This window comes from Carettochelys insculpta, chromosome 6 (assembly GCF_033958435.1).
Source record: "Carettochelys insculpta isolate YL-2023 chromosome 6, ASM3395843v1, whole genome shotgun sequence".
Lineage (NCBI taxonomy): Eukaryota > Metazoa > Chordata > Testudines > Carettochelyidae > Carettochelys > Carettochelys insculpta.
Window position 1 is genome coordinate 43,072,934 of NC_134142.1, and position 22,897 is coordinate 43,095,830.

General features: G+C 44.4%; 1 protein-coding gene across 6 annotated transcripts in view; it reads right to left on the reverse strand.

Moving 5' to 3' along the window:
* The window catches only part of TTLL5 (tubulin tyrosine ligase like 5), a 238,586-nt gene that overhangs the window by 168,326 nt on the left and 47,363 nt on the right, over window positions 1-22,897 (reverse strand). For 3 of the 6 annotated variants that reach the window (XR_012646125.1, XM_074998793.1, XM_074998789.1), the window contains exons 13-21: window positions 18,243-18,324; window positions 16,955-17,016; window positions 12,839-12,930; window positions 6,758-6,886; window positions 6,186-6,277; window positions 5,657-5,719; window positions 4,308-4,349; window positions 3,049-3,206; window positions 1,765-2,062 (exon numbers count right to left, since the gene is read on the reverse strand). Coding sequence is in view for 5 of the 6 variants with exons in the window: in XM_074998793.1 (XP_074854894.1) it covers window positions 1,765-2,062; window positions 3,049-3,206; window positions 4,308-4,349; window positions 5,657-5,719; window positions 6,186-6,277; window positions 6,758-6,886; window positions 12,839-12,930; window positions 16,955-17,016; window positions 18,243-18,324 (1,018 nt within the window). In the remaining variant the exon portion in view is untranslated. The remainder of the gene's footprint in view (window positions 1-1,764; window positions 2,063-3,048; window positions 3,207-4,307; window positions 4,350-5,656; window positions 5,720-6,185; window positions 6,278-6,757; window positions 6,887-12,838; window positions 12,931-16,954; window positions 17,017-18,242; window positions 18,325-22,897) is intronic. The other 3 variants (XM_074998790.1, XM_074998792.1, XM_074998791.1) reach the window with 3 other exon arrangements.

The following is a 22,897-nucleotide window of genomic DNA, read 5'->3' on the forward strand; positions in this document are numbered from 1 at the left end:
CAGCCAAGGTTTTCATTAGTGACAAAGCAGACGAGGCAGGGTCCAACACAATCCTTGCACATGAAGCCACTGCACGCCTTACACTGTGTGCAGCTCCTTAGCTGCTCCAGGGGAATCCCATTGGGGCTGGGTGCTGAGTAGGAATCTGCCAGCAATTCCTGACAGAAGCCTACATGCTTAGCAGGACTTGGCTGCCCTGCATGTCAGTGGGTGAGGTCAGCACTGCTGTGTCTGTCTTAAAAACCTGTTTCCAAATTCACCCATTACAGACACCATGGCAGCACATGTCTCAGTCATAGCAAGATAATTTAGGAACCCAATTCCTCCTGATATTTCCTGAGGCCTCCCAGCCTTACAGAAACTAAAATTAGAAAGAAGAGGTAGGTCACACTGGGGTCAGTGAAACCTTGGACAATTTTGCATAAGATATAACAAACATGAAAACACCTTTTATCCAGAAGACGGAGAGTCATCCCAACACTCATAATGCTCCCTAATTTAGAAAGGGGATCTTCTCCCCCCATCCCTTATAATGTGCCCCCCACCCCAAACCCAGATTGATATTCTGTCTCCTCCACTTATCCAGAAGAGTGTTTACCTTCCTATCTAGCAGGCCCCAAGCTGGAGAGTTCCCAAACTTTCTTAAACCCCACCCTTTTAGCAAATAGTACATCCAAGCACGAAAGCACACTCCACCCACAAGAATGGACAATCAGATCTCTCAATGCCTCATTACCCTCAAAACACTTCTGTCTTGCTCTCAGGATACTTCAGACTCCCATTTCAGTGGCTATTCCCAAAGTCAGGAGTTATTTGCACAGAAAGCTACAGAATGAATCTATAGCACAGTAAGTTCACACGTGGACACTTCTGAAGTACAGTGAAGTCTCAGAATGCAGCTCACCGATAGATCCAGAGCATAGCTTAGCCTTTCACTGTGCTGTAGGAGTGTCCAAAGGGATGTTACCACACCACAAGCTGGTGTACTGTATACTCACACGCTGGCATTGCTGTGCAGTAGCATACCATGTGGACAAATCCTTAGAAACATTCACTTCCAGAACAAAAGCACAAGAATGGGAAGTTTATTTTTATGAGAGGTGGGAAGAACAGGGGAATTCCATTCTCACTCTTCATTTGCTGAATTAATGTACAATAAAGTACAATGATAAACAGAAGAGATAATGGACTGTAAACCTTCATGTGTTCAACAGCAGATACCTTGCATCAAATCAGAGGCATTTGGAAGGCTAGAGTAGCCAAAGTGCAGCTCATAGCCACCCCTTTTAGAAAACAGTCCATAGAGACTTTAGGTCCCAGTGTGCAATGCTGGAGTTACACTTTCTAGGATGGATATGGTAAAAGCTCCTGCATTTGTCTCCATTTTGTGTAAACTACATGTCAGTGCTGTCTGCAGTTGAACAAAATCTCAGCACATTTGTTATAGGGCTCTACCACCTTCCTGTCTCAACTTGCAGATGCCACTGCAGCTCCAGAGAAAAGCCCACCCTAAGGAAAGAGATGGAAGCAGCCTATACAAAGCTCCAGGCCTATGATGCAAGCCAGTGTAGCACCAGGAGGCCCCACTGAAATGTGGTTTCAGGTTGGAGGATTCAGAGCCCTCAGGGCTGACCATTACACCAGGAGACCAGTTGTCTCAGCTTGCAAGAGGGGGTTCACAACTTACTCAGAGCTCCCAGACCCTTTGCACTCATTGATACTAACCGCCATGAATACCAAAATAATCTGCCTAAAACCTCTTACCTTAGATTCCCATTCTCCTGCAGAATCTGCAACAGATTAAATCGAGGCCCTGGCTCCACTTGGAGAAGTAGCTCTGCTCCTCTGCCTCCACCTTTCCATTCAGGATCCTTCTGCAAGTTCTCTCGGCAGACAGCTTCCATCTTCTCTGATAGCTCTGGCTTGCATTTTACCTGCATGTCCATAAGAGAGGCAGCAGTTTCATCCTTAGTTGCCTCTACTTCTTCATCCTCACGTGCCTCCTCTTCTTCCCCACTGTCTGTGTTTGACTTTGGAGGAATCTCTGTTAGCTTGGAAGTCCCTAAAATGAGAAGGAAACCAACAATGATAATGGAAAAAAAAAAAACAGAAACAAAAACCTCTTATCACCCTTTTGTTTATGCCCACACTCTTTGCCACTCTAAGTCCAAAAGCTGTCCAGTCTCCACCCCTGTACTTCTTTTTTCACTGGAGCTTTCCGCCTGAGGATACCAAAGCAACTTATAAATGCCTCTTCCCATTTCGGTAACTGAAAGTTACTATCCTCCATTTCCTCCTCTGTAATGTAAAAACAGAAGAATTGATTTGTCTAGGATCATATCCAGCCTCTGTGGCAAATACATTACCTGATCTCTGGGTTACGAGGTTAGCCTAGATTTCCTTGCCTTTGATGACTCTCATGTGCACCAACATACTGCCCACACTGTGTCTGCTGACACAGTACTGTGCACAAGTATTTATGTCAGAAAACTTATCACTCAGGGGGCATTTTTACATACCCATCAGCAGCAAAAGTTTTGCTGACGTAAGTGCTAGTGTACACAAGGCCTCATTCTTTCCACTATGAGCACCAATGAGCCGATTTCCCCCTGGTTCCCTGGGCTTAGCTGGCACCATGTTTGAGATCCAGGCTGGAACACTGCTGGCTTTCAAGCCCCTTGTAGAGGGTGACAGGAAGCAGTAGGCACATGTGCTTTCATGGACACTTCTTGATCTCAGAAAAAGGCCATGAATGCACCTTCAGAAACAACTTTACCCACACAACAAGAGTATATGCACGTGAACTGTGGAGGGGGTGGCATATTAGAGAAAGGCTGTTCAGAATCAGAAGAGAGTGAAAAATCAATACAGACAAATCAATCAATACAGACCAATCAATACCTTCAGAGCATGATCCCCAGGGCCAAAAGAACCCCGTAACACTTGTACTATGTCTCTCATAGCCCTTTGCCTTTGGGAATCAGTGACATACACTCCTCATAAGCCTGGCTTTACACATTTGCCATCCAGAATCCTAGCCATAAATACCTGGCGGTCTTGCCCGTGCTGCTCTCATCTTGACATGACACTGTCTGCGCTTCCGTACTTCGAGAGACAGGAGCTTCCTCTCATACAGTGCAGCACGAAGTTCAGGATTAGAATCCACAGCTTCCAGCCCAAGATCCACTGCCCCATTAAGAACTGCTCTAAGGAAGCACAATACAGACCGCAGCCTCAATCAACTTGTCTTCCCCATTATAGTCTACATTTTAGTATCTGCTTGTTATTTGTGGGGGAGGAGGGAGGAAGTCCAACCTAACCTTGCACTTGGTAAAGTCCACATCATGTTCGAGGGAAAGGGTTTTTCAGAGACTTGCACAGACTATGGGATAGTATCACCCCAAACCATCTAGGTGGGGAGGTCCAGGCAAGGTAAGACCCAACAAAGTTGATATTTCCATCAACAAACCTCCATGGACTCTGCAGCCCATAGGTGAGCTGGTAACACTTCAAGAAACTCCTTAAATGGTACCTGCTCTAAGCAGAATAGTAGGAAGCACTGTGATGGACACTAGAAGTAAAAAGCTATTCAAGGGACTGGGGTAGAAGATCTGAACTTAAATTGGTTATGTGGATAGTTTGTTCATAAGTGTACTTAAATTAGAACCCAGAATTTTAACATGATTCAGGTGGACAAAGTGCCAAGTCTTGTGCAAGTCATGCCCCAATCTAAGCAAAATTCCTGAGGCACTGCACTGCGCTGTGGGGAGACAGGAACGTGACAGGAACGGAGACAGAAACCCAGATGAAAGCACTCCAGCAGAAAGCATCTGTGAATGTTCCTATAGGATCCACAGAGCTTCCTACTTGTTTCCCCCACTCTTGGGATCAAAAAAGAAACAGGGATATTTAAGGTCTGTAAAACTCAACCCTTACAGAGGAACAGTCAGTACCATTCTGTATCACCTGAGAAGGTCCAGTCATGGGCAACAGAAACCCTTCCATATGCCATGAGTCTCACAGAAGCAAGTATAACAGAAGAAGGCCCAATCCCCATTCCTTAAATCTTCGCTCTCAAAGATCAGGGCAATGGGTTGTTCACAGGTTTGACTTTACAGAGATGGATCTGAGAAATGGGGTATCTTCAGTCTGTCAGGTTTCCCTCTTAGAAATCCACCTACTCATGGCAGGATGAATGTGAGGACTCCTAGCTGCTGATCTGGGTTCTGTGATCTGATCCCACAGCAGTATAAACTAATGATAAAGCCCTTCAAATGCAGAAATTCTTTATTTAAATCGCCACTTACCGGGCTCTTCCAATAACTGGGCCTCTCCTCATCCTGCCCCTGCTGAGGAAGAGAGGGGAGCAGGTTACTGGGTAGCACCATAAAGTCATTCTAGATCACTGAAAGATTTGCCAAGCTGTCTAAGTCTTTGGCATACCAAGGGAGGCCACCTAAGTTTGCAGAGTTCCTGGCAAATCACACCGCAAAGAGTGAAAAGGGCTTGGACACACAAGTCCAAGAAGCTCTCTTTCAATAGGAATTTATTTCCCTTTAACTCTTATTGAAAGAGCTGCCAGTTGGAGGCAAAGAACAAAAAACATCCCCCAACACATGAATGCAACATAGACTTGGACATGACTTGTACTAAAGTAATATTCCTCATGCCAAGATACTTTCCATAAGTGGCTCTAATTATGATGACTTCTCTTCATCAGCAATATGACTCCCAAATGGGCTTCTTGTGAAGCCCAGGCCAGAAACAGAAAACTCTGGAGGCCCAGGCAGAGGACCATCAGCGCCGGGTGCAGCTTTTAGTGAAGGTCCACACAGCTGCATGCACTGCCATGTCTTTCAAGTGCTGATTGTAGAGGCATGGTTTCCAATAGTGGTTGCACAGCTGGCAATATAGGTAGTAGCACAGGAGCCTTGGAGAAGGCTTTAGTGACTACCCTACAAGAGAGATCCTTCTGTGGTATGAAGCTGAATTCAAAGCAAATGGGACAAGGAATTGCTGCAACCTCTCTAGAACCATGGCAGCTTTTAAAGCTTGCTCTACACTAGATCTTACAACTGCATAGCTAGAATCAACATATCTGCAGTCAACTGTAAGGTCTGTCCTCACTGAGGGATGTTGACGGGAGTATTTCTCCCACCAACCTCACTTACTCCTCACAAGAGCAGGAGTACAGGGGGTCGACTGCAGACCCCAGTGAGACCAACCACATGCATCTTTACCAGGCACATGAAACTGAACTCTAGGAGATCAATGCTTCAAGCTGGTAAGTGCAGACATACCCTGAGCCTACCAACACCATGCCACTGAAATGCATTCAATGCATCCTCCTCCTCTTCCTTTCTCCACCCCATGCCTGCTTTGCCCACCATACTTTGCATCTCCTTTCCCTCCTGCAAGTGTCCAAAGTTTCCAAGCTTTAGAGACTCACATTGCCTGAAGCAATAGATAACTTTGTATTCAATGGAATACTAAGTAAACAGTGTATGGCTATTCCCACCCTTGTAGCTACAGCCCAGTAATTAACACTGTTGTAGCCACTTACAGCTACTCCCTGTTCTTTTAGTCCCCTCTGTCCCATTCCCAGAAGAAAGTGTTCCCACTACAGTGCAGGCTACCAGAGCCAACAGTTTCCTACCTGTCCTGGAAGAGGCGTATGGCCAGCATATAATTCATTGTTGTCTTGTGCTCTAGGTAGGAGCTGGAAAAGTCAGGTGGAGAGGATTGATTAAAGCTCCGGATAACATAATGAAATGATGAAGGAAGCCTCGCACAGAGTGAAGACATTTATAAAATACACCCAAAAAAAAAAAAGGTCCCAAAATAATACAATGCAATGGGACAAGTAAGGGGAGAGGAAAAAGGTAGTCACTGTCTGGCACCTAAACATTGCGAGAGACAGGTACAGTGTGTGGTGAAAAAAGGAAACCAGGACATAAGGCAAAAAGAAAAGCAGAAATCAGTGTCACCTGGGGTGAGGCCCATTCTCCACCTAGGGGCTCTGAGAGTGGGATACACAGCATGCACCAAGGTAACTGGGAGGGGGCTGACAGTTCTATTCCCCATCCCCAAACACTAACCTGGTTTTAATTCACATACACATCCTATAACCCCAAAACAGAGCACCAGAGAGACAGGGAGCCAACATACTGGGGATTTCACCTTACCCATAAAGATCCCATGTTAGTGGCGTTGGAAATATCCGGATGAAACCTCCTCTCCTCTCATTCTCTTCCTTCACTCGACGCAGAACTTTTATCTGGGATCAGAGGGAAAAAAAACCAAGAGCCAAGTGAAACCGATACTAGCACTGAAAGTTTTCCCCAGGACAGGGTTGGGGTTCCAGAGGATGAGGCTGCCATTAGCCCTGCAGTGGTGAGAGCAACTAGTGTAAATTTGTCATAATTATAAGATCATCATACATGTGGGCACTAAAGGATCTTCAGGCTCTTTACAGCATGTATGCACTCATGGCATAGCAGGAGGAGGGGCCATCCTGGTTCCAGCAAAATTCAGCAGTTTTCCTCTGAGAATGCACTATTTTCCAAAAGATCCTCCTTATCTCTTTCGCCTGTCCCACACTGGGGCCAGAAAGCCCTGTCATGAGTCAATGCATACTTGGCAGCAGGAACTTTTAATCCAAAATTGCACTGGATTATTAAATTACTTGTGTTCTCTTTATCCCCACGTTGTCCCAAAGCCAAGGTACATGCCATATCAGATATTTAACAGACCTTACCTCCTCCATTGACAGACCCAGCATGGAGCCACTCTGCTTTCCAGCTACCTTGTCCCTGCCTGAGGACATCACATTTTTCACCTCAGCATCACTGGCAGACAGAGGACGGGCACGCTGTAGAGACAGAGTCTGAATCTAGATGTTACTCTTTTCCAACCCTCTAATCTTATTTAAAAAATAATAGCTAAATTCAAATACCAAACTCTCATGCTCAGCAGAATCCATGCACCAAAACACCAGCACCAGGATTCAGACTGCCAGCCTCCAAGTACAGCAGAATGCACGCCCAGTGGGCACTAATGTCAGGGTTCACACTCCCAGCAGGACCCTGAACATTAGTGCTAGCATTCACACACCTATCCCCTTTGAGAAAACCATGACACATGCCCCAGAGGCACTGCAGCCAGACAGCCATTTTCACTCCCAGTCCCCAAGCCCAGAAAGAACTCATACCCAATGGGCATTAGAACCGAGATTAACAGTCCCAGGTTCCAGGTAAAATGGGATCCATGAATCAGGTGCACCAGAGTCATGATTCACTCTCTCAGTCAAGCTGCAAGGACTCTAGTAATTCATTAGCGAGATAAAGTCATGGGAGAGAAAGGAAAGACATTCCGATTTGTGAGCTAAGAGCATAATGAATACTGAACTGAAAGACCACATTCTGATGCCCCTGGGATCCAGCAGAAAGGCCCCTTCTTTTCATGTAGCCATATTCCACAACCAAGTGGCTGTCATTGTTATCATGGACAAGCACAGAAGGCAAAGAAAGGCTAGAAAAGCAAGAAACTAAAAAAGGAATGCTTTGCAGAAATTCCAGCAAACAAAATCTTAATCTGAAGTCAGGGCCTGGTAAATCACGACAATGAGAACAAACAATGAGCTTGGAATCAATAGTATTCCAAAGTATTCCAAAGGCAGTAGAATTGTTAAAAACTTGGATTGTATTCAGTCATACAGCTCTAACAGGATAGTGGAACAGTTTAATTGGGCCCTCAGCATAGCTCACAAAGGCTTTCTCTATAGAAAGAATCAAAAAAGACTGAGACCAAGATCTTTCATTACTCCAGATAGCATTCAGCTCAGCTCTTAGTACAGAAATGGAAGATGATTGAGGAAGTAACCTCAGATTGATTAAACCTTGGGAGTGTGTCTCACAGAACATGTACTTAAATGAAGATGAGTACTAGATCCAGTTGTGTTCTTATTTGTAAAGATCATCCAAACTGGTAACTAAGCAATACAATTTCATTATAGCAATCTCCAGAGAATTTGCAAGTATAGTGACAAAAGCTGAGGACAAAGCCATCTAAGAATGGATGTTGCACTGGAACAGGCTGGTCAAGCTACTCAGAGGTGATTAATAGGTTGAGAACTTGACATAGCACATGCCAAATGAAAATGATTCTGTTCACTACTGAAAAGAGATTGGAAAGGAAGGACCCCAAAGAGGTCTAGCTAGAGAAAAAATGAATGAGTAAACAGGAAGCACATGAGTTTTCAAATATAAAGCCAGAATGGACTGCTAGATTATCTAGTCCAACCTTCTATATATCTCAGGCCACCAACTTCACTCATTAAACCTAACACTTTGACCAAAATGTTAACAACCCACAGAAATATAGATTATTATGTGCCACTGGCAGATAATAGAGACTGAGATGCCCTGGTCCTCAAGGTCCCTGCAATGGCAGAGGAATGATTAAATGAGATATACCCAGATGATCCTGGCAAATGATCCATGCACACAGGTTACAGAAGAAGGAAAAAAACTTCAAGATCATTGCCTACCTGCTCTGGCAGAAAATTCCTTCCTAACCTCAAAAATGGTGATTGGTCAGACCATGAGCATGGTGGTTATGCCATATGTCTTCTTCCCTGCCTTCACTCCCTTACATCATCACTGTCAACTCCTTTGTCTCAATATCTTAACTTTCTGAAATCTTCCACCATCCATCCGCCTCCTAAAAACCCTCCCTTGACTCTACCATTATACCCACCACATCAGACATGATTCCTAAGACAGAGAAAGGAGAAAAAAAAAAAAAAGGAGAGAGAAAATTTTTCATCTTAAAAGGCTTTCCACGGCCCTATCCCTGGAGGTGAGTTCATTGCTGATGGGGAAACAAGCAGAGAGGGGACCTCAGTTACTAAGAGCCAAAGCTGAAACTAGAACTCAGCTGTTGTTGCCTCTAATCACCGTACAGAAAACTTTCTCCTCTGTGTAAATAATGAATTTGGAAGGTTCTTGCTCCTTCCCTCAACTACGCAGCATCTCACAAAAATTATGTCCCAGGCCACACCCAGTAATTTCATCCAAAGCTGGGCACATGTATCTGAGATCCACACCTTGGTTCCAACCCTGACCTAACCACCCATGACAACTACTTCAAGATCACTCCTGCTATGGAACTGTAGGATTCAGTACCACTCTTTTCTTCTAATCTCACCTTTATCCTTAACATTACCTATGACTTATGTTAAGAACATGGAAAATCTTTTGAGCTGTAACATCTTTAACAAATCTTTGTCACCCTCTCAGGTCATTTGCTCTAGCGTATTTGTGACTATCGCTTGTGTCAGATGGCTGTCTCCAGGACAATAATTATTTCTTCTCTTGAACAAGGTATAGCCTTTCTGCAGCACAAATCGATCTCCTCTAGCTTCCTTCACCCAGATCTCTCATCTCCAGCCTCTGTGACAGTGGTTCTTAACCTGGGGTGAGTGATGCCCTTTCTGGGGGGTGCAATAGATGCCAGATTTTTTTAGAAGGTAAATCATCAAAAACAGAAATTAAGCACAGGCACCTAAGTACTACTACTCTGTTTCATAAAACCTATGTATTAATTAACATTATACATTTATTAACGATTTAATATGCATTTAAAAGTGTATAGGCCCCCCATGTCCATTTTCGATAAGGGATACGAGAACATGTTTTGAGAACCAAAGGGGTGCAGACTACAGTAAAGGTTAAGAACCACTGCTCTATGACCTGGACAAAATCCTACACTCTTCTCAACACACAACTGTGACATTGCTCCTATTTGTTATTGCCTTCATCACCTCCACCCTGGCTACTGCAGTTTCGTTGTCTATGGACTCCCCCAAATTACAGTGCTCCAGGCTCAGGCATGTAGAAAAATGCTATTACCAGCATCTGTCACCTTTGTGGATGGGTTATCACACCAGCTTGACTTTTCAGAACAATCTGACCATCACTGGCACGAGACCCTTCTCTCTGAAGCTTCTGCAATCTGAAATGATCTTCCTGTGTCTCTCCAGCTCCATTCAAATCTCAGATGAAACATCTTTTCTCCTTTACCTTTGAATCTTTTTACCTGAGCTATTTAGCACTACAATGCACTCTGGAATCATTTGTAACAAAGCAATTATAAAAGATCAAATTTTATCTTTCACATCAGCAGAGTAAGTTGAATGAAGCCCATGTACATATAAACTTTGAGTTTGTTGGGCAACACCATGCAGAACCAAGACACTACAAAAGACAGACAACTGGAATAAAAATCTCATGTTTTGTCAAGACACCTTCACTTCTGACAAGGTGGAGCATTTCCTTTAGTGAGAACCCATAACTAAAAAGTCCAGGTGAATAGGTAGATGGTGGCACCACCTTCTTTCAGACGTTGTCTGTGTATGGCACAAATGCATTCTTCATCACTTCTACCTCCAGAAATCATCATCACCACCTTCAAGCAAATGCTCAAATGTTTAGACATTCTAGGTATGTGCACCGTCCACAATAACAAAGACAGTTCCATGTGACAGAAATAGGCAATATCTCTCAACTGTCAAGACCGAAGTTATCTTCTTTGTACTAGATAAATATTGTTCATCTGCATTAACACCTGCCAGTCACTATAGGAAAGACAAAAATGATGCTGTTCAGCTGAACTATGCAAAGAAGAAGGAAAAATCCGCAGAGGGAAAACCTTGGGGGTCCCAGGAACCATTTCACTGAAGAGCCAAGCTACTCCAATTCCACGAGAGAGATGGGATGCCATCCAACATTCCATTACTGGTGCAAAAAGGAGAAAATAGCAGCAATTCATAAAGCAGCCTGGGAACAAATAAAATTCCACTTGGCACTGCATTAATACACCAGTCGAGCTCAATAAGAGAGAGAAAGACGGAGAATAAGCATTTACATAGGAGCAGAAATTCTTGTCTGCTGCAGTGTCCTGGCTGCCTCCCTCCTTGCTGGCACACAAGAACAGCAAAGAGCTTAAAACATTATCCTCACAGGCTCTGTCATTTCAAGCACTATCGTGGCCCAGTACCTCCCTTAGATTGGTCTATGTACAAGAAGCTACGTCCCCACCCCCTTTACTGCTTAGGATTCATTGACAGGTCCCTTGTCCAAACAAGCAATTGCTCCATTTCACTGGAGGGCACCAGTGCTACAGAAGTCAACCCCCCCAAAAATTGGCAGTGCATTGTGGCAAGACCCCTGGAACATAAGTCTCTGTTACCATCTTAATTACCAATTCTAACCTTATTATTTGTTTCCTACAAATGAATCTTTGTGATTAAGGTCACAAACTATTCAAATTTCAAAGATTATGGAGAAGATGAGAATGACCCGAAACTCCCTTTGCATCTGAGACCAGGAGTGGAAGAGGAACAGATGATGAAGCAGGAACCAAATCAAAAGGCATCCAGAAAAGAGCAGGACAAAACAAATTCCTGGGTACTGGACACAGGCCTGTACCCAGGAACTCCTGAATCATATCCTTACACATTAGCCCACAGGGTCTTCCTGGTAAGAGAAATACAGGCTGAGGTACCATTGCAAAGGAAGGACACTCTACTTCATGGCCAGTCCTCATCACTAAGAATCTCTGTGATTTTCAACTGGCCCAGAATTCACTCATCGTTTACAGCTTTTGTAAGAAATATGTTCTGTAAATTCACAACACCTTAAAAATCCAATGCTTCAGAAACACTTCCACTTTCCTATTCTCTTCACCCCGAGTTCTGCATATGCTTTCAAGCAGGAGTTCAATGACCAGTGGGGCCTGACCTAACGAAAAAAGACTACTTATCATTTAACTTGCTTCTACAAATGGTGATTCATTAGGGAAACGTGCTCTTTAAGTGGCTCCCGCAGGGTGTTCCAACAAAGCCAGGGTCAAGAAGGAGAAGGCACTGACCTCCTTCCCTCCGCCTCAGATTGTAGTCTTAAAAGTCAGAATTCTGTATGGATTCCCACCTGTTGAATTGGATATGGGAATCTGAGCTTCATCCTGGTGTCCTTATGACCAATGGGATCTCACCTCACCAGTTATTCTCATCCCACAGGATAAACCTATATCTAGATTTTGACTGATCTGAATTTTGTGAGATGTACTTTACCGCAATTCACATAGAATTTTCCATGTTCTTTATCTGTTCACAGGTAAATGGAAATCTTTCTTTGTTCAGCTTTCCATCTACCTTGGCTCCAGTCACAGACTATGCCACAGGAAAGATCAACTGCAGCAGCTCAGATACCAAACACAGGCAGCTCACAAACTCTCACTGAAATTAAGACCCTTTGATTTCAAATTTAGTGCATGGTGCCTGTGAGGTAAGAAATGCTTTTTGGGGGGGAAAAATGGACTCTCTCTGTCTTTTGATGGGAGCTCCCAAACCCACCAACATTTGTGGGATCCACCTGGCTCACAAAGAGAGCATCCGAACACCAGAAAGGACACTGGACATTCATGAACTATGCAACACCTCAATTCAAAGGGAAATGAGATGAAAGAAATCGGCAACAAAGGGGAAATAAAATTCTAATTTCAAGTGCAAAAGTTCTTTCTGCCTCAGATAAGTTCTCACATATGCTCAGAAAGCTGCAGGACTCTTGAAGGTGGTCACCCACAATGAAGCTGGCTAGGAAACATATCATACAGTTGCATCCCCTAAGCCTCTTCCTACAATTGTGCTATGATTCCAGGGGTCTCACCATACTCACTTGCAGGCTTTTTCACGTTTAGGAAAAGTTGCTTAAAACTGCTACTCAGCTATTTTCCTCAGAATGGCTGCATGACATCCTGGGTTGCCGAACTTACTTACCTGGGTTTTCTGAAAGTGATTTCTTCTGGCTAACTCAGATGAGTGATGAGCTATCCGACTTAACCGCTGGCCAGGATCCTGGCACACAAAACCTGTGGGGAGAGTAGGAGCCATATAAGAAGAAGAGGTTACTCACCTTGTGCATCAGCTGTGGCTCTTTTAAGATGTATTCCCAACCATGGGCCTTCCACTTCATATGCACATGCACATCATGCACCGCCTACTGGAGATTTTCAGTAGCAGTATCCATTCGACCCAAGCTAGGGCCCTCCACATCCTTGTGCTCATACCATGGCTATGCAGAGCTGCACAGATAAACTACATTCAGTTCCTTCTCTACTGCAAAGTCTCACAAAAGAAACCCTGAAATAGAAATGAGGAAAGGCAGGGAGTGGAAAACTATGAGAGACTACACCTCAAAGTACCAAATACTGCACTCCTCCTTGAGAAATATCCCTATGAGTGCTCCAATTCCTACGGAATTATTGTTCAGGAGTCACCTGAAGGAGGGAACCTCAAAGTCTGGCCCAGCACTGAAGACAAAGCCACGTTGCTAACTGCTGCATCAGATCTAAAGCATGAACCAAAACTTATTGTTTGGAGAAGCTATGTATTGCAAACCACAAAGTGGTTCTGCAAATCTCTGATACCAGAACTTCTGTAAATAATGCCATAGATGATGATTGCGACTTTGTAGTGCGCAACACCTCTCTAGAATTTAAGTTGTATTCTAGCTGCATCATAACAGCAAAAATACACCCAGAAATTCACCTTAGTAGCTTACTGGGGGAGACTGTAGATCCTTTAGAGCTGGCTGCAGTGAAATTAAGCAGTCTAGGATACTACTTTGGAATTTTTTGGCCCTATGCAGATAAAAGGCCAATGTCCTTCTGACATATAAAGTGTGAAAGGAAGCCTCCTGTTGATAATTATGTGGTGGTGAGGGAGCAGGGAATGGTAAAATACATTGACCAAGAGTATAACTGAGGCAGCAATTTAGGGTGTCAAGATGAGGAAGAATTCTCTGAAGAATACCAAGAAGGATGGCATGTTGGCTGAATGAGCGCTGAGAACACTTCCAAAGGCGGAATGAAAGATTGCTGGGGCAGCCAAGTGAACCTTGACCAATCTGGTTGATAATCCTGTTTTCTTCAGTTCCAGCAGGTTATCAAGGATAACCAATGATGAGAAAGATATGGGTGAAAGTCACTGGAGTTCATATCAAGAGGTAAATCTTTTCCTTATTTGAAGGTAAGTATTTTGGGTAGACTCTACAACTATTTCATCATCCCAACTTGCTTCTTTGACCTCTTCAAGTGAGATGGTGGATGGGCTCCCAATCTGTTTTATAAGGTCCTGAAACTGCTGACTATCAGCAGCCACAGATAGTAATGGAGGCATAGCTGCCTCATCTGGAAACAAGGAGATGGTGATTTGAGGAGTACCCTGTCTGCCACAGCTTCCAGTTCTTTGACAGTCTCCTCCTGTTGATGAATATGTTAGGGCAGAGGAAAATGTGTATTTCTCTTGTCCTGGTAAGCAAGACTCATTACTCTGGAAAACTGTCATCAGTATACCACCATGATCCCATTATGGCCATTGAGTGGGTACATACAGAAGAGGTAGCATCCATTGCTGGACCCACCATCCATGATATTTTTCCCAAAATTCCTCACTCTCTTTCTGTTGAAGAGTGGGTTCTTGTGCAGACAGATAGAAGAGCTCTGCACTGAGATAAGAGAGACTGAAAAGCAAGTCTCCAACATCATCCTTGACATCATTCAGTGTGGGAGCCCCAACAATAAGAGGTGGTGAATTAGGGAGTATTGGAGACAGATAGGAGTCCATTCCCTGAATAGGTCTTGATTACAAAATGCACTCAGTACCCATGAGTGCTGGAGACTCCTGTTCATCTGCTTCTGATAAATCATCCTTCAAGTACTAAAATGTTTATGGTACCAAATGGAGAGATAATACCGACATGATGTTGTTTGTGTCTGCAGAGATAGGAAGATTAAAGTACTCTAAGGTGGGTGTCAAGGGAGTCAGATATTTAAGCTTACTCGATAACTAAGAACCAACTGGAGAAGGTGCTGTCAGAAAAGCTGTGAATCCAACAATACCAGACTGGAGGAATAGTTCTCCTTCCCCGCTTGTCAGAACAGTACTGAGGCTTGGTGAGAGCAGTGTTTGCCCTTGGAAGAGCTTCAGGGCTATTCAGCCCTGCCACTACCAAAATAGTCCTTTGTCTCCGTGACACTGAGCCATAAAGTTGAAGCTTCTGAGACAGCAGAACAACTGGCAGAAAGAAGTCCTATAGCAGCATGTGCCTTAAGAAGGAAGGTGAAAGCGCTCTTCTTGGGATCCTTCTAGGAAGTCCCTGGAGTCTTCTTTGTGGGAGACAGCTGAGCCATGATATAAGGAATGCCCAGAGACTGGTGTGCCAGCGGAGGGAAAGATCTATCATTACTAGTTTCAACTTCATCTCAACAGGTCTTGCTTTCTCTAGATTTAAGGATCAGACAGAAGTTATACTTCTGAGTGACATGTAAATCTCCAAAGCAGCGAACACATTAAGAGTGTATGTTGTTAATCAGAAAGGCCTCCCAGAAAGTGAGGTATCATCTGAATCCAGATGAACTGAGCAAGCCTTGCCAGAAAGAGGGAACAGGAACAAAACTAAATTCTCTCAACCACCAAACTGACTAGCAAACTATCTAAAAAACTTAAGCTTGCTACTAGGAGTAAAAATAAACTTTTAGATGAAGATCATTCAAGGCAGACACGCTAACTGTTTCATCTCAGGCTGAGACAGGTCAGTTCAGCCATAAAGCCCTACGTAGTCTTGGTCTGGGGCATGACAGTCTGTAGGGCTCATGCATGGGTCAAATGGGCACTACTAATGAAAATCTCCAGTTGAAGGGGTGTGAGGTACATGCACATCTGAAGTGAAGCACCCATAAGAACACTATTCCAAGAACCACCTTCAATCTCTGGGAGGGTTGGGCAGCTCCTCAAACACCATCATCATCATCATCACCGGTATAATTCCTACCAAAAGTTTTATCAACCATCAACCCAAGGATGTTGGTCTCTCTGAACAAACCCCTAAAACTCCTTTTTCCTCCATGTGTCTTGTTCTATTTACCTCTCAAGTCTCCTCCCCTCTCTCAATTGCATTATACTTCTGGCTGAGCACCAGAAAGAATATCCTGGAAAAGTCAGCACTTATAAAGAATAATTGCTAAAGAACACAGAGGAGTGCTTTTTTTCCATTTAGTGTCTAAGCATGACATGTTGGTAGAATTTCTCTACCTCTTTTCAGGCCACAAGAGTAAGAAACCAAAAACCAAACCACAACCTTCCAAGAAGTAATGTAAAATATTAGCTGCAGGGTGCCCTCGTAGTTAACCACCTCTGCACAATACAATCATGCAGATTTTCTCACACAACTTCACATTTGTATAACCTAATCACAATTTACTAATACTGGTTTCACTTTATACCATGCAACTCTACAAACATTTTTTTCCCTTCTCCCTCAGGTAGGCTCTAAAATGCAGTTACTAATTTTGGGGAGTCAAGAAAACAGCTTCACAAACCAATAAGAAACTTCAACACATTTAAGAGAAGGGAATTGCTCAGCCTGAACAACATCAGCCTACTGGTTAGCATCCCTTCTAGTCCCCTTTTCATCTAATACATTCACCACAATTATTACAACTTATTACACCCTGACTCACAACTGAACATTCACTCATCACGACACACTATGACACATCACTATGCCCTACTATCCAACACACAAACTCACCCCCATCCAAATACACCTGACAATCCAAAACACTTACCCACACACATTCACCACAGCACAACCAATACAATACACTACATTGACCCACTTACTATTCCATCCAGGCAGCACAATCACACACACCATCCCCAAAACTCAACACACCCACTCTTCTTAACTCAACACCCTCTTCCATTATACTACAAACCTCAAAACCCAACACATCTACTCAAGCCTAATACAGCACTCAGACATAATACAGCACAAAAAACCACGCTGGGTGTGCAGTAAAAGAGTTAAGTTGAAGTTTCTATTGCTCTCACCTACAAGGGTAAACATGTCCGAAATCATGCTAGCTTTGATCTTCAGGTCCAAAGGAGCATCACTGTCCCCATATGCAACAAGAGACAGGAGTCAGTTATTTGACAGTTATTGGAATCAGTGCCAAACACAGAACCCCCTTCAATTTATTCCGAGTGGATCAGTTCTCAAAGAATACAAACAGAACGGAAGATATGGGGCAATTCTGGCTGATTATCTCTGTGTCATTAAAAAAGTGGAAGAATTCTGTCAGCTTCTACACAATGTGTCTATTCAATTAAAATCCTCTGCCACATTCCCTTCAGGTGTCATTTGGAGAGGGAGATTAGCGCTTCTGGGGAAGTGACTGCCTTTCCATGTATCTCTACCCCACATAGCAGAATGGGTGTTATTGCAATACAAATATTAAATAGTAACCATCCATTCACATAAAATGACAGATCAATGGATGTTAAGGAGCAGAGAAGAAATGTTTAGAGGTGATAGATGGACCCTGAAGAGATCAGACAGACACGTAAGTCAGATTGCAGGGGATTATAAAGCATTTACTGCACACAGAGCTGAACTGAAATTCACGAGGACTTAAAGACTGAGGCTTTGGCAGCAGAGTTCTTTATTGTACGCCCATAAGGACACTATGCTCTGCAGTTCTGTGTAAAATGTATGGGGGTACAGAGGCTGGCATTAATGGCAAAGCAGGAGAGAGTAGGGAATGCAACAGTAGTAGGTCAGCTATGCAGGCATTTGTATATACGGAACAATGGATCAGAAAAGTAACTTCAGCAGTCACAATCTGGATGGACTTCAGACATGGGCAAAATAGGTAGTGGGGAGGCCAGAAAGGAGGCTGTTCCAGTAACAGACAAGGAGAAGTACAGAGAGCAGTTCACAGCTGCTGGAACAGGGAGGAAGGGACAGATTACTGCTGCATCACGGACTTGGAAATAACTTGTGTTAGAGGAGAAGAAAAATGAGCTGTCATACAGGATGCCAGGTTATGAACTATTAACAATAATAATACAATAATAACAAAGAAATAGCCAGAAAGCAAATGAAACCCCAACTGGATTCCTTTAGAATCCTGCCTGCATCCAGGTCTCCATGAGAAGGAACAGCAAAAGAGAGCCAACCTGCAAACCCATTAACAGTGAAACCATGTACCAAGGACTTCACTCAGCTACACCCTCTCATGGCATGCACTTAGTCTGCTGTACCTGATGTGGCCAGAGATTTCACCACCCATACCGAGGTCCCAGGTCTTGCATTTATTTGAAGCTATGAATCACTTACCAGGCCAGGGATGGGGATAAGTTCACCTCCAGTAGCCAGGGCTTGAGGGTTGCGTCAATAAGGACATCAAAACCATACAGCTCTGAAAAACACATATGTTGTAATTTTCATATATGATAATCAAACCTGAGCCCAGAAAATGCTCAATTTGAGCCTCTGCTGGGGCACTGCCATCAGTTGACTCCTTTCATATGGGAGTCTGGCTAATAGCTCTGGGAAGAGTCCAGAAAACTAGTCCCAGGAAAACTTGGAAAGGGGGGGGATACAGGCTGGAAGAGCAGACAAAGGTGGAAGAGAGAGGAAGAATTAGAGACACTTGCCTACCCAAGACCTAGCTGTCCAGGCTCCAGCATGCATGGAATTCTGCTACATACATTTTCACACACAGAAGCATAAAGTAGCACACAATCACCCCATTTTCCAACACTTCAACTAACACTGATTTGTTTCCAGGATCCTATTTTGTTTACAATAAAATTCACTCTCCTTGCTTTTAAAATCCTCTGTGTACTGCTCTGGTCTGCCACATGGATCATCATTCTTTTTATCATCACAGTCCCTCCATTTATTTACCTAGCACTAGCTTTCGCCTTGTATTCCCACGTCATCCCCAGATAGGTGCATGATCTTTCTCTCTGCAGCTCCTACCACTTTCACAGCCTACTAGTAACTTCACTTGACTGATGCTCCACCACTTTGCAAATCATTGTCAAAAAAGCATCTCACCCTATCCTTGAAAATGTTTTCTCACTCAGAATCAGAGTGATAGATGCACTTCCCTCTAACAGGTCTGACAAAACCAGATTTCCATTCCAAAACTGATTTATTTCATTCTATACAGCATGTCCTCTAATTTTGGGATGCCATTTACAAGAAAGATGATGCACAAGAATGACTGTCAATAAGCTGGCACAAAAGTGATTCCCTGGCACTTTAAGTAGTGTTGGAAACAGTTAACATCAGCGCAACTTACACACTTAAAAAAAACTTTGCAGAACATGGGATTGGCATAGAAGAAGGATTTCCATGGAACTGATCAGTTCCCTAATTCCTGGAACAAAAGCAACAGGCTTACTGTGCCCTGCTGCTTTCTTCTAACTCTAGCCCCAGCATTTTGTCACCTGCCCGTCATTAATGTGAATTCTGGGGAGCTGGACTGTTTGACAAAATCCTCCTTTGGATGCAGCTGTCAAGAATTCATGTAGCTTGTAAAGCAAGTTATCAAGTCGCTGGGGGTGCTTGGAGAAGAATGGCCCAGTGCAATTTGTGAATGTTGCCTGCATGTTTTTGTGAGCCCCGCAGCCAGACTTTGAGTGGGAAGCAAAACAGCACAAAATAATCAGTTGGCCCAAGCCAAGGAAGTGAGGCTGATCTGCAGCTGGCTTTCTTGTTTCCCAGGCTGGGAAGACTGTAGCAGGGCAGAAGGAAGGAGGAGGTTTTGAGTGTGAATATTTGTTAAGGATTTTGAACAAAAAAATCCTCTCATTGATAGACTAAACGCATTCTACCAAAAGACAGTCTAGGCCCGAGTAAGATCCTATAGCTCAGTGGTGGGCAATCTGAGGCCCATAGGCTGCTTGAGGCCCACTGGAGCTCCATTTGATGATCTCCTGGTTGCCACACTCCCCCATGCACCTCTCACACACTGGGCCGAGTCCTGCATTTGCCACACCTCCCCACTTACTCCCAGCACTTTCAGAGAAGTTGCAAATGTCCCATTTCAGGTTCTGTCCCCACTCCTCCCTCCCAGAGGTGGAATGCTGTGAATCAGCTGTTCATGGTGTTCTAGATCTGGTGAGAGAGGGAAGAACAGGGATGGAGCCCAGATTGGGAAATTCTCGGCTCCTCCAAAACTGTTGGGAGGGAAACGGAGGAGCAGGTAAGTGCAGAGTTCCAGTGCCCCAAGTGCATGAGAGGGAAGGTAATCAAATCGGGGGGCTGTGGGTAGAACTCCAGTAGGTTGCTGCAACCCACCGAGGTGAAGGAGGGCCACTCATGCAACCCACCCACTATTTGTGGTTTCCCATCACTGGCTATAGCTCCCCATTTACAACAAAATCTGGGGGACAGCCAAGCAGCTAGATGGAAAAGATGTGAGGGGGTCATAGCAGCTTCTGGTCTGCAACCTTCTATCCCCTAAATAAGAGACTAGGCAATGGCTTTGGTTTGGACTGGACATCCTTTCCCTTGCTGCCTTGCTGTTTTCTTCCATTCTCTCCCCAGCCCTCCACAGTGCCTTACGTACCAATTGCACCTTCCATGTTCCTCTCTCCATCTTTCTCTTCCACTCCCCCTCCCCATCCCGTTCCCATCCTTTTCAACCCTCCCCTCAAAGTCCTATCCCTCCACTCCTGGAATCTTAATAATTCACCCTCATATAGGACGTGTTTCTAGATGACTCCCTGTCCCTTCCACTTGTATAGCATCCTTCTCTCCCACTCCTCATCTCACCTACTGGCATACTAAGTTCTCTTTGGCAAGAACAATTTCAAGTGTTTTTGTACATTGCTGTTGTTGATTTATAGGCTGCTCTCACACTTACAGACATGATGGGGCACCTGTGCCTGGGCTCAGAACTGGACTCTTTTTCTTTTTACAGAGCATGCACTGAACAAGGAAGAGAACACCATAAATGCTTCTGCATAGTTCTGGAAAAGAAGAGTGAGCTAAAATATGGAGCACTGTGATCAAGTGGGTGTATGGGTTTTTTTTTAAATAATCCGTATGCTCTTGTGCTTTCTATGTAAACAGTAATGGTGTTTTAAAATCCAATGTCACATCTGTGTGCACTGTCACAAGTCCTGGACGAGATGAAGTTATATGATCCTCACAGCTAGAATTTAAGACATGGGATTGTCTTGATGGCCAGCACTGGTCCCAGGAGCTGAACAATTGGCTCAAGAAGTCTCATTTCTCAGAGGGCACACTAGGCAGATGACACCTCACGTGTGTACCTAGAGAGACCAGTCAGACAGGATAGGGACACCATTCACACTCTTGAACTTTAAAAGCAGCAGTTCTCAACCAGGAGTCTGAGGCTCCTGGGGAGCCATGGACTGGTTTCAGGGGGCATAGGGCCCTGTAGCTAAAGTGTGGGAGCGAAAATGGAGCAGAGCTACAGGCAGTTCTGAGCCCAGATGCCCACAATGGGGTTGAAGTTGGGAGCACTAGTACTGGACTTCAGCCTCAAGCTCTGGCACCTCCTCGAGGTAGAGCCAGGAGTGGTGGTACAAGGCTGAAGCTCACAGACCAAGCACCCCCATGGTGCTGAAGCCAGGAATGGAACTGCGAGGGTGAAGCCTGCAACCCCAGCACCCCTCCCCCTGCCCCCAAAAGCAGAGCCAGAGCCATAGGTCTAAAGCCCCAAGCTCTGGCGCCCCTGCAGGGCAGAAGCTGAGAGCCCTGACCCACATCTGATGCTGAAAGCTCCAGCTCCCCCACACAAGGCAGCTGCCATCTAGAAGTCCTGAGCCTACTGAAATAAAGACTCAATCCTCTCCCCCAGTTCCATGGCTAAAGCAAGAACAAACAGGCACCCATGACCACCCCGTGCCCTGTATTTTTCATTGTATGTTGAGGGAGCCTCAGAAACAAAAAGGTTGAGAAGCCCTGGCTTGAAGCATATCAGGACTTGGCGTCTGTTTCCCCCCCAAAGCAGTCTAGTGACAGTCCCACTGGTGGAGCTCTGTTAGAACTGAGATACACAGTACAACTGGCATTGTGGCATTGACTGGGAACTAGTGTGTAAAGCATTTTCTGCTGCCAACAGACTTTTTCGCCTTTCCAGTTTTCCCGGACATGTCTGTTGAGAACACGGCTACTTGTATGTATTTCCATACATCTGTAACCTGTTATAATGTAATAAACATTTGCACTGATATACCCCTACCCAAATAACCAGGCAAATATGGGGGAAAAGAGCCTTGAATAATAATAAAAAAATTAACAGGAAAATATTAATTCCTGCACGTTTGAAGACATATGGTAATTGTGTCTCATGATTGGAGATCAAGACCTCTAAATGTGCACCTCCCTCTGTGCTAGTCAAAGAAAAACAGTCTCGCCAACAGAAGGGGCAAAGGGTGCAATTGGTTCAGTGCCCAGTGATTTCAAGAGGCCTGAGGCTCTGGCTGCCACTGTTGCAGCAGCAGCAGCATCTGGAGCCTCGAACCCTTCGGAGGTGGGTGCACCATGCACTCTGGGTGAGGGAGCAGGGGTGCAATCCGGTCTGGAAAGTGCTGAGGGCTAGCTGCCTTCAGTCCCACACCTTCTGGGAGTGTAGAGCTTCACCCTTCCACTTTGCCCAAGGGTCCAGTATGGCTGTCAGCTCCTCTGGAGAGAACTCATTGGGGTTCTGACCCTGGCAGTTTATTCTATAGGCATAGAAGCTATATGTATGGATTCAGGGCCAGAGCCTGTATCTCTGGCTTGTTTAGACTCTTACAGGGAAGGGTACAAAACGAAAAGCAGAGACACTCAGAGACAAACTGAGTATCCTGTAAAGACTTTTGGGAAAGGGACTGTTTATTACATTTCTGCCATCATTTTGGAATTACAAACTGACTACCCCACATATTATTTTATTGGTTTTAATTTCTCAGTAACATACTTCTTTTTCTTAGCTAATAAATCTACAGTCAGTTTACTACAGAATT